Genomic DNA, 11757 nt, shown 5'->3' with positions numbered 1-11757 from the left:
GTTTGTCTGGGTCTCGGTGTTCGAGCTACTTCCTGTTTTATTTTGATAGTTCTTGTCTCTTGTGTGTTGCGTTCAGTGCTGCGTCTCCTGTCTCGTTATGTCCTCTTTCTTCCTGCTGTGGTCCCATTTGTTTCCACTCCCCTGATCACCCCTCACTGTATTTATTGTCTCTGTTTTCCTCCGTCAGAGCGTCTTTTCGCATACCCCCTGTGTCTCCATGTTCCTATTGTTGCAGTTTATGTTTTCACGAAAATTTGCATTTCTTATTTTTGTACCGTTTTGCCAAACGCTCTGAATAAACTGCTCACCTTCTGTTAAAGCCAGTGTCTGCCTTTGAGTCCTCTCTCTGCTCCACTTGATCTGCTGCCGCAGATCATGAGAGAAATGTTTGAAAGTAAATTCTGTAAAACTTTTTCTTTCACATTTGGAGTACTGTAAAGTTTAATGAGATTTAGATTCACTGAAGGATGAGCTTTGAATGCTGTGACTCTAATTAAAGAGCTTCACACCTGGACCTGCAGCCTTTGATGCTCAGTTTTGCCATTTCTCATTTAACTGCTGATTAGTATAACAACAGCTAATAAGAGAGATGCAACCCCGAGCATGCAACAAGACGCTGAAAGGAATAATCAAGGTGTAATATGTTTATTTGAAAATGCTACTCTGGTTAGGATCATTACACCCACTAGTTTTACATTAAGTCTGGAACATAATTTGTGTGACCTCTGTTGTCATGATGCTACCACATTTGTCTTAATCTAAAAGTGAAAACTACACACAGTGACGAACTGTGCATGATCATTAAATGTTCTTCATTATTCCCCCTCATTGCGGTTAATTTGGGCTAATAAATTGTTCGCAAACTCCAATTAGTTGTTCATGTTTTGCCGTTTTCAGTGTGTCAGTCAAAGCGGGGGGTGAAATTATTCAAAGTTATTACAAATAGGCGCAGTGCTGAATACAGAAATTGTATCTTCTGCTGTCGTGTCTGTTTTTGTGTAGATTTGTTAGATGGCACACATCCGATGCAGAGCCACATCTGTGGCGACCTCTCGCGCACGCGTCGCGCGCACACCGGTGGCCTTCGGGCGCGCATCCCTGCGGAGAGAGCGCAACGGGGACGAAAGTGACGTCAGGAATCAATCGCTTTGTCAAACATGTCCATCTGCTTATAAGTGAGAAATGACCGCAGTACCAGACAGACATCCACACCGGCGGAGGACACACAGGTGCAGCGCGGCGCTCACTCCAAACCGACAGCGATGCCTCACTCCTTGTTCCCCCTGTGCGTCCTAGGACTCCTTGCGTTCTCCTCCGCCTGCTACATCCAGAACTGCCCCCGAGGAGGGAAGCGAGCGCTGACTGAAACTGGAATCAGACAGGTGAGCATTGTTCTTTCTGCTAAGACAGCATGCTTATTCTTTAACTGGCTGTGTTTGATTCTAAATTGGCTTTAGCCTATAACATTAGAACAAACGGTCAAGAAAAAACGGTCCAGCAATTCACAAAATTAAAGGAATGCTAAGCAGCCTTTAAATAAGCGAAACCGAGCGTGCAATGGATGTTATGGGATCAAAATGTGAGTGGTTTACTGGGTATATCAGATTTTAATAAAAACGGAAGAGAAATCATACTGATAAAAAATAAAAGTCACTTATGGAAAGATTTAAAAAAAAATAACACCAACTCAATTGAACCTTTTTTAAAGTCACAAATTAGATATTACTCATGTAGTTTAAAAATACTGATTTACAGTGAGAGACTGTAGGAAAGAAAATGGTTGTGACTTATTTCACATGCTCATATTGCTATAATTCTTCTGCTGAGGCAATGCAATGAATGTTGATTTTGTTGAATACAAGATGGAAAAGAACGTGAAAGTATCATTGGTCTTGTAATATGATATAATATAACAGAAAATAATACTGCTAAATTCAATTCCATTCTCCTCCAGTGCAAGTCTTGTGGCCCTGGAGACAGGGGCCGCTGCTTTGGCCCCAGTATCTGCTGTGGGGACGGTTTCGGCTGCCTGCTTGGCTCCCCAGAAACAGCTCACTGTGTGGAGGAGAACTACCTGCTCACCCCCTGCCAGGCAGGAGGGAGATCCTGTGGGTCTGAGGGAGGGCACTGCGCTATTTCTGGATTCTGCTGCAATTCTGGTACGAACTGGTCTGATTGATTGACATGTTGACATGTAAGATATGAACTTCATTTCTTGTTTTTCTTCTTTTCAGAGGGCTGTATGGTGGACTCTGACTGCGTGGGAGAGACAGAGGCCACAGATCCAGTCCACGGCTCTGAAAGAAGCTCACCAACAGAGCTGCTGATGCGTCTTCTCCATGTGGCTGCCAGAGGACAGAATGAGTACTGATATTTTATGTGTGGGCGTCCATCTGCTGCTCAAGACCTGGAACTGCAACAGAAATGAAGTTCATCCATGTTCCACTATAAGCCTTGGGATCTGAACTCTGAACAATTTAAATTTTCTTGGTTCTATTACTGTTTCTGTTTGAAGTGTCTTTCTGATTAGCTGGGCTAAAAATACAAGGGGAGAAGAACCACATTAATTGATAGGAAAACATTAGGTTTCATGTGTGCTCCCCCCTAAAAAATGTATATACTAATGCACATACTGTAAACAAAGTTTATTCTCTATAAGAAGACACCCGAGAGCTCCAATTTCAAAACTGAGATATAGTAGAGCACATTGTAAATAAGTCAGAGGTTAAAGATTACAGTTGATACAGGCATCCAGGTAAAACAGCAGAATGTCAATGCTTGATCAGTTGCTTCTTGTGTAGTAGAAATATTGTTGTATATTAAAAATGGGAGAAACAATACAGAATGAAAGAATGCCAAAAAGGCTCTTCTGATTCCTCATTTCCCAGAATACTCTTGAGTGTGCGAAAGAAAGCGACAGTCAAAGGAACCACAACAATAACCACAGAGTAATCAGGAATGGTAATTGCTGTAATTTAATCAGTTTCGATCAAAACTGTTTTGCACACAGATTAGCTGCTCAAGGAATTACATAAACTGACTGCATTGATGCATTCATATCCTCCAACCATATAACTCAGCACTGTGTACCAACATGTATAATTTGCGTAGATGAAAGATAGTGGTTTCTAACTATCAGACTCCCGTCTGTGTGAATGCTAATTTGCTGCCAAATCTGTATGTGCTGGCAGTTTGTCTGCACTGTTTTTCAATCCAGTTGGCACTAGATGCAGGACCTCCCAGATTTTGACAGTTATGTTCTTTGATTGACTCAATACCTGTGTGGCACGTCAAAAATCCTAAACTTTTGGAAAGTCATTTTATGTGTGACTCATCTTGTGCTCCACACTATGAAGGAGACGCCTCAAAACCCACAGATACAAATAGACCTGCTGCCAATTCCCCAGGTTTCAGACCCCAGCCACTGTCACACCATGATGACAAAACAGCTCGGAGCTGTTTTAGTAGCACAAGGGGAACCTACACGTGGGTGGCAATGTCATGCACTGTCACCTCACAGCAAGAAGACGATTGGTTCAAATATCAGTCGGGGCCTGTCTGTGTGGAGTATGTGTGTTCTCACTGTGCCTTGCGTGGATTTCCTCCAGATACTCCAGCCTCCTCCCACAGTTTAAAGACATGTCTGTAAGGTTAAATGACAATACTAAATTGGCCATGGAACTGACACAAATAAAGTGCTTCAAGAGTGAATGTGTGAATCATCCCTTATCTTTAGCTAGTTCAACACATTCTCATTCGTGGTTAACAAATGATGTATTTTGTAGACTTTGGTTACTGAACACTGTTTTCATTAGCTAAACAGAGGAGTCGCACTAGACTACAGAGGCTTATCATTAAAACCAAAGCAAATCCTCCAGATCTCATTCACGGAACAAAACATGTCAGAGAGATTCAAACCTCAGTCAATACATCTATGTCACAAAGGCAAAGACAGTTGGGAAGCAAGATCCCATAAATCATAAAGTGCTGCGATTCAAAGGCCTTAGGTGGTATTGGGGAGCTATTAGCCATTGGATCAAAAGTGCAAATCAAGCGCAAACATCCTACAGACACCGTTTTTATTTGTCAGTTATGACTCCTACTGACTTACCAATGTTCCCACCTTTAAAATAAACTGCCAAGAAGTCACTCATTGACATTGGTGCAACCAGAAGAATTCCTTTCAGCATGTTTTTCTTTTCTTTTTTTCTCAGTAATTATACTGTATGCTTGCACGCTCAGTTAAATTGCACAACACGTAAGAGTTGAAAACCACACCTGGGTACAAAATGAACCTTGGCTCTAAAGAGGTTGGAAAACAGGACGACACTTTTAAAATGACTTAACCGTGCATTTTTTATTTGTTTATTTATTTGTGTGCCCAAAAGTTGAGTTCATCAACACAATCTTGCTCATGCGCATTCATTAAAGGGTAAAAAGTGTCAAGTTTCCTGCATGATCAGTACTTCAAAGTGCCACTTGAACTCTTAACAACAAAATTAATCAGTTATTAAATGTTATTACCGAGCTTTGCGCTAATCACACATCTTAATTTGTCCCCAGACTTGGAAAATATCCCTGAAAAGACTGAAATCTGACGTTCTTTGTGTTCTAATTTGACCTTTAGCAGTGAACTGTATTGAATGTTGACTCTGGGTGTGTCGTCCATTTTTTTTAAATTTCATATCAATCAGTCAAGTAAGATTCTGTTCAAAGAGTGGTGATTAAACCTGTCAGAGCCTGCCTTGGCGCATCATACCTGTATTTATGAGCACTGACTGTTTGAACAACGAGTTAAGCTGGAAACGAAAGTAACTTTTCTTTTCGTAAATACTTTACTAATACCAATACTATACTAATACCCTTTCAATGCATTTTAATTACCGAGTTCCATTCAAAGAGATGCTAGCAGATGTTCACATGTGCTTCTCTGGATCTTCGTAGGTGTGTGCACAGGCATGTGCAGGACCTCTGTGTCAGTATTTAAACACCAAAGACACGTTACCTCCCCACACTTGCTCTGCCATCATGGATGTGAAAGTTGGGTTTGTGATTGTTTGTCTGTGCACTTTGGCCATCACCTCCAGTGAAGGTAAGGACACTCAGGCCAAATACATTTGGCAAAATCAAGGAGACATTTGGACTGAATATGCACTGATTTATACATCAGGTGCATCCAAAATAAGTAAATAAATTGACACTTAGAGCTCTTTATGTGTGCAGCTGTGTGATTACCACATTCCTCCTAAAGTTTAGAAATGGTGAAAACACTTGTCTGTTTTTTCAATAATTTTAGTGTTCATACAGTGTTTTTAAAGACATTTTGTATAATGCTTCTTATCTGTTTAACAATGACCACTGTTACATGACATGAAATGTTTAATCCTGTTCAGTTTTATGAGGCTCCATAAAAGCATACATTACATTTGGTTATACCTTACAGCTGGAATTCCAAAATGCTGCATAAATACAAAGAGTGACATCCGGCCACGAATACTGATGAACGTTCAAAGATGGGAGATGCAGGAAAGCAACAGTGCCTGTGACATCCAAGCACTTGTGTAAGTGTTGAAAACTAATTTTCCAAAAGGTTACAGGTAATTTTGTAGTTATTACATGATACATAATTCATGTAATCATGCATTCCTCAGCTGCACAGTTTCAGTTAAATAATGATCAGTAATCAAACTGTAAGCTAATACCTTTTACTTCAGGTTACATTAATATTTGTATTTAATTGCTTTTCCTTGTGCATCCACAGACTGTATGTAAAGAACTTCAAAAAGCCAGTATGTGCTCATCCCAATGTGAAGCCAAAACTGAAGACCATTCTGAAAATAAAGGACCAGATGGCGCGCCGACGTCCTTCCTAGGACAAGGAGCGGAAGAAACGTCTTCTCCAGATGTTCATGTGTCATGTTTCCCACAAAAGGTGTTTTTCAGAGTTTTTATTATGTAATAATTATCATTTAGTTCCACCTCAGCTGCCTGCAGCAACATTGCTTACATGTTAAGGCATTAGTACAGTAATATCATATTACTTCTGCTACTATATTTTAGTTTTACATTGACAGACACCATCCTACTTCTGAGTTGCTACTTTAAGTGTATTATGCTATATGTAAGAAAAAACATAGGTTTGCATGTAATAGAATATGAAGTAATGGAGTATTTTTTTACAGTGTACTAAAACTTTTTAAACTGTTTAATGATGCAACTATATCTTGTACCACTGCGCTGATGCAAATAGATGTTTTTTAAAACACTGTAAAGTGTGATGTCTATTTTTCTTTTACTTTGTTTTCTATTAATCTGCAAATATATAGTAGTTATGATCATCAAGCCATCATTAGACTACCAGCACGCAGCTTGATAGTGTAGTAGTTAACACAGTTAAGAAGGGCTGCTGGTTCAGTTCCAACTAGAGACAAGGTTGTGTCAGGAAGTCAAATCAAAAATCTTGTACTACCTGGTGTCACGACCTTTTGTGACAAGTAGCTTCCATGTTAAGCTTAAATAAAATTGCATCATGGTAGCAAAGCTGCTTTTGCCAACCACATTCAGTCATTTCGGGAAGTGTCTTTCATAAATGTTGGTTGCAGGAAACCATTCCTTGAGAAATCCCTTTAAAAAGGAAACTGGCCTCTGCTATTCACTTATATTGAAGCTCTGGAAAAATATGACCTACTCCAAATAGTTTCCACATACTAGAGGTATTTGATAAAATGTTAAAAAAGAAGAAGAAGAAGAAGAAGAAGAAAAACACCAACCACACACTGTGGTGTGTTACTATAGCTCACTTAGTTGAGCTGTTCTAAAGGTGCCGCAGGGGCCTGGAGCTATGTCTGGCCCAGACCCGTTCCTGCATGTCACTGCTGCTGTCTAGTTCTCCAAAAAAGAAAAAGGTGCACGACATTCCTTTTAACCTTTTAAAAGTGACCCATATTCTTTCTCTAATTCAATTTCCATGAGTCAGATTCTGTTTAAATAATCGTTATTACACATGTCTGAACTTGTGGACAATACATTAGCCTGCTGTTCACTGATAGTTTAAGCACAGAGGTAAAGGTGAATGTAAGATGAATTTTTATAAAGCATTCGAGTACTGTCCAATAAACTTTATATTTACCTTTATCACTGTTATGATTTTGGCAACATGATTTTTTCAAAGAGCTACTGACTGGTTAAAGTACGTGTTCATACACGTCTCAGTGTTGGTGGGTGGGTGCGCAGATATGTGTCAGTATTTAAACACCAAGGACACGTTTCCTCCCCAAACTTGCTCTGCCATCATGGATGTGAAAGTTGTCCTTGTGATTGTTTGTCTGTGCATTTTGGCCATCACCTCCAGTGAAGGTAAGGACACTCAGAGCAAACACACATGCAAAAACCAAGAGAGTACTGGCGCTTCACAGATCATACGTCAGGTACATCCTAAATAAATAAATGAGCTCACATTTAAAGCTGTTTTGAGAGAAAAGGGCATGTGTGTGGCAAGCACATTAATGTTGAAGTCAAGATAAGATGAATACAGTTGTCTGTTTTGGCCTGAAATTATTCCAATAAAAAATCCAATAAAAATTTGTTTCAGCATGCTAACGTTCAGCTGACTCATCTGCTCAGTTTAACCACAACCACCATTGCACAATACAAAATGCTGAGCTCTGTTCTGTTTCATGGTGTTCCAAAAAACGCGCTCTGCTCTCGGGAAAAAAGTAGACATCGGTAACTGGTCTGTAAAAACATGAATGTTTAGACTAAGGTGTGTGTGTGTGTGTGGGGGGGGTGTCTCTTTTGGAGCAATGTTAGTAAGGACGCACATCCTCAGAGTAACTATCATGGAAGAAAATGATCTCTATATACGTTTTTTAATCAAAGAAAACATAATGTAATTTCCATATTTTGGTTTTAATCTCATGTTACAGCTGGAATTCCAAAATGCTGCTTACATACAAAGAAAAAAATCCGGCCACGGACACTGATGAACGTTCAAAGATGGGAGATGCAGAAAAGCAGCGGCGAATGTGAAATCAAAGCACTTGTGTAAGTGTTAAAATTACTCATCCGATTAGTTTAACCACAGGTTACGGGTAATTTTGATCATCACATGATCATCGATAACATAACATGCACTGATAATCTCTACTGTATGAATTTTATAATGATCAAGACTGATCAAGAAATAAACTTTGTCACCAGATTCTATCTCTATTTGATCTTACTCGGAGTTACATAAATATTTGTGTTATTATCTTAAACTGAAACATAATCGTGTTTTCTTGTGCATCCACAGGCTTTACCTAAAGGGCTATGAAAAGCCAATATGTGCTCATCCTAGTGAGCTCCGAAGACTGAAGAGGATGAAGATAAAAAGATCGTAGGGTGTGGAACAGAAACTCTCTTCTCCAGGAATCTTCATATCATCTGGTGTTTTCAAGAGTTTCAAGAGCCTTCGTGTAATTGTTTTCTTTTATTTTGATCTTAAAGGCAGCTATCTGCTACTGTAACTCTGTTGCTAAGAAACTTTGCATGTACTCAGGTACATTTTAGAGGTACTACTATTATTTTATATTCTGATGTTTTACCCAAATACCATATAGATGTCATCACTTTTCACAAATTGCTATTACTAAAGGTACACGAGTCAGTTAGATTTGTCTCCATCTCAGCTGCCTGTAAGACTACTGCTTACAAGTTAAGACATTTATAGTGATGGTTTGTAACATAGAATCCAGCATTGACACATATCATTCTCGGGCATTTCATTGGGTATTTTTGTAGTATTGTATCCATTTTTAAACTGTTCAGTACTCCAGGTATATCTTGTTCTACTGCATATATACAAACAGAATTAATAAAATGTCACAGCGAGGTGTGCTGTATTTTTTCTTTTACTTTATCTACACATGCAAAGAGCAGTCAAGATTGTCCAGCCATAGTGAAACTAGCAGAGAGATATTATGATAACAAAGCTAATGATATTCAATCATTTCAGATACGCAGCAACATCAAAAGTTTAATGGGCAGGATATGGACCCAAATAAACTTGAAGTGCAGCTTTAATGTGGAATACTTTAAAGTATTAAAAAAGCACAAAACAAAGGCAACAGTGGACAGAGGGAGACTCATACAATATAAACACACGAGGTTATGAAGGAAATGGGAAACAGGTGAAAACACAGCTGAAGACAATTAACCTAATGAATCTGGATGCAAGGCACGGAAAATAACTGGTGTCAAAATAAACCAGGAAGCAACAAATACAGTTAGAACAAGCAATACAAGACAACTTTACGCAATAGGAAACACTGGGTAGGACGGGCAACTCCAAAATGAAAGGGTCTAAATAATCCCCCAAACACCAGAACTCTAATGATAAACAAAGCCATAAAAGTACAGAGAAAAGCAATGTAGACACCAAAGTCTTTGTTAAGTAAATGTTTCTTTGTGTGTGGCTAAAGCAAAAAACTCAGTAACTTCCACTCACTAATATTAAAGCAATGAGAAAAGACCAAATACTGCAAATAGCTTTTAGTAACATTGGACATTTAAGAAAAAATTGACCAAGTGGTTATCGTGAAAATGTAATTAGAATATTTGAGCTACCTAAAAATGCTGTTGGGATTGTGACTCTACGTTTTCACAGAAAAGAAAGTAAAAAGAGTGAGATGTATTAAAAGTGACAATTGTTCTTTCGTGACTGTTGGCTCTACTTGTGTTTTCATTCCATACACATCAGTTCAATAGGATTCTGTTTGAAGAGTGGTTACTGGACCTGTTAGAGCCTGTTAGAGTCTGAGTCAAGCACTCCAGTAACTGACAGCACTAACAATTTAAACAAGACATCGGGCTGAAAGTGAACGGAACACTTCATTAAATTTTTTAATTAAGTATGGCAGTCATTTAATAACCTTTTGATATTTATATTACTATTACTGTTTTTAATGTTTAGGCATCGTGTTTCATTCAAAGAGCTTCTTACTGGTTAAAGCACATGCTCACACACTCCCTTCTGACAGTTGGTGGGTGGATGCACATGTACGCTTTGTTGTCAGTATTTAAACATCAAGGGCACGTTGCCTCCCCAAACTTGCTCTGCCATCATGGATGTGAAAATTGTCTTTTTGATTGTTTGTCTGTGCGCCTTGGCCATCACCTCCACTGAAGGTAAGGACACTCAGAGCAAACACACATGCTGAAACCAAGAGAGCACTGGCACTGTACAGATTATACTTCAGGTCCTAAATAAGAAGTTCACATTTAAAGATTTTTTCTGAGAAAATTGCAATGACTCTACATTCCTCCTGGGATTTAAACAAGATGATGATGCATGTGCATTTTAGCACAGCTGGTTTTTGGAGGGTTTTTTCAGTTTTTTCTTCATCCAGCTGTTTTAAAGCATAAAATTATTCCAGTAAAAATATGTTTTAGAAAGTTAACTTTAAGCTGACTTATCTGATCAGTTTAACCACAAAGACTATTGCACAAAACAAAAAACCTAGCCCTGTTTGGTTTTAGGATGCTAAAAATACAAAAATTAGACATATATAAACTTTTTATAAAAGTGCAATACTGTAAAAAAAAATTTTGTTTGTGTGTTTTTTGGAGACCTGTTAGAATGGACACACAATTATTCTCTAGCAAATGTCTTTTTCTTTTATTTTTTTATATTATGTTAGTTTTATACTTTTTAAAATTCTTAAATTTGGTCTTAATCTCACATTACAGCTGGCATCCCAAGCTGCTGCATGACAGTAAACCAAAAAATCAAACGATATATGCTGAAGAAGATTCAGAGATGGGAGATGCAGGAAATCGGTGCCTGTGACATCAGAGCACTTGTGTAAGTGTTTGTTTACTTAAGTGTGCCAAAAGGTTACAGGTAATATTGTAGTTATTACATGATTGGTAAAGGAAGGTTTTGAGAATTATTGACAGTAATTTTGTTTTGTTATGATTTACTTATAACATCATGCATTCATCATATAAAATGAAAATTTAATGTAAAAAATAAACACCAATAAAGAAACTTTATCCAGAGGCAGTTTTCCTTCATTTTTGCTTAGGGTTACTGCATTTGCACTGTTATGTTAAACTGAAATGTATTTATGTTTCTATGTGGACCCACAGGGTGTTTGTAAAAGGCTTCAAAAGGCCACTGTGTGTTGATCCGAGACTGAAGCTAATCCTGGAGGAGCTATTGAAAGAGAAGAAGAGTGGAACAAAAAACGTACTTCTCCAAATGTCTGGGTATCATGTTTCTCACATATGATGTTATATGATATACATCATCATGCTTGGTTGTTGTTGTTGCTTTTCTTTTGATCTTAAAAAGCTATCTACTGTAACTCTGTTACAAAGCAACACTGCATTTACTCAAGTACTTTTTAGAGGTACAACTGTGGTTTCATATACTCACACTTTATATTAAGAAAATGTGTCATTACATTTTATGCATTATTAAAAATGAAACTACATGAACTGGTTTGAGTTGAGCCCATCTCAACTGCCTGCAGTGGTACTTCTTGTGTTAATGCATTAATGTGATGATATTATTACCACTAGTACTACTATTACAACGTAAAATTAACAGATACCACTCTACAGCATGTAATAGTGTATGCCATAGCCTGTAAAAGTGTTTATACATTAAGAATTTAAAAAAAAACTTTAAACTGTGATTCATATCATTCTTTTATTCTATTTTGTCTGCACCTGAAAGAGTGGTCAGTGGTCCAGCCATAGTTCAGCCAACCA

At 38.1% G+C, this 11757-nt stretch overlaps 2 protein-coding genes across 2 annotated transcripts; both read left to right on the top strand.

The window, feature by feature from the left end:
• Positions 1-1206: 1206 nt before the first annotated feature.
• On the top strand, positions 1207-2862 carry avp (arginine vasopressin). The gene is made up of 3 exons (XM_004547147.2): positions 1207-1382; positions 1955-2159; positions 2235-2862. Exons 1-3 carry the CDS (start codon positions 1263-1265, stop codon positions 2369-2371), a joined length of 462 nt encoding a protein of 153 aa, XP_004547204.1. The 5' UTR covers positions 1207-1262; the 3' UTR covers positions 2372-2862.
• A 2118-nt stretch (positions 2863-4980) lies between these two features.
• ccl27a (chemokine (C-C motif) ligand 27a) lies at positions 4981-6266 on the top strand. Its single transcript, XM_076890962.1, has 3 exons — positions 4981-5092; positions 5444-5561; positions 5762-6266. The coding sequence occupies exons 1-3, from the start codon at positions 5029-5031 to the stop codon at positions 5871-5873; spliced, it is 294 nt and encodes a 97-aa protein (XP_076747077.1). The 5' UTR covers positions 4981-5028; the 3' UTR covers positions 5874-6266.
• Positions 6267-11757: the final 5491 nt, after the last annotated feature.

Source organism: Maylandia zebra, linkage group LG12 (genome assembly GCF_041146795.1).
Source record: "Maylandia zebra isolate NMK-2024a linkage group LG12, Mzebra_GT3a, whole genome shotgun sequence".
Classification (NCBI taxonomy): domain Eukaryota; kingdom Metazoa; phylum Chordata; class Actinopteri; order Cichliformes; family Cichlidae; genus Maylandia; species Maylandia zebra.
The sequence above is the reverse complement of the archived record's forward strand: the minus strand, read 5'-3'. Positions and strand labels throughout refer to the sequence as shown.

Bases quoted from the DNA above. Each gene is read 5' to 3' on its own strand.
- ccl27a (XM_076890962.1), top strand. From the start codon at position 5,029: ATGGATGTGAAAGTTGGGTTTGTGATTGTTTGTCTGTGCACTTTGGCC. The intron at 5,093-5,443 runs GTAAGGACACTC...TATACCTTACAG, and splicing joins GGCCATCACCTCCAGTGAAG to CTGGAATTCCAAAATGCTGC. The intron at 5,562-5,761 runs GTAAGTGTTGAA...GTGCATCCACAG, and splicing joins TGTGACATCCAAGCACTTGT to ACTGTATGTAAAGAACTTCA.
- avp (XM_004547147.2), top strand. From the start codon at position 1,263: ATGCCTCACTCCTTGTTCCCCCTGTGCGTCCTAGGACTCCTTGCGTTC. The intron at 1,383-1,954 runs GTGAGCATTGTT...ATTCTCCTCCAG, and splicing joins CTGAAACTGGAATCAGACAG to TGCAAGTCTTGTGGCCCTGG. The intron at 2,160-2,234 runs GTACGAACTGGT...TCTTCTTTTCAG, and splicing joins TGGATTCTGCTGCAATTCTG to AGGGCTGTATGGTGGACTCT.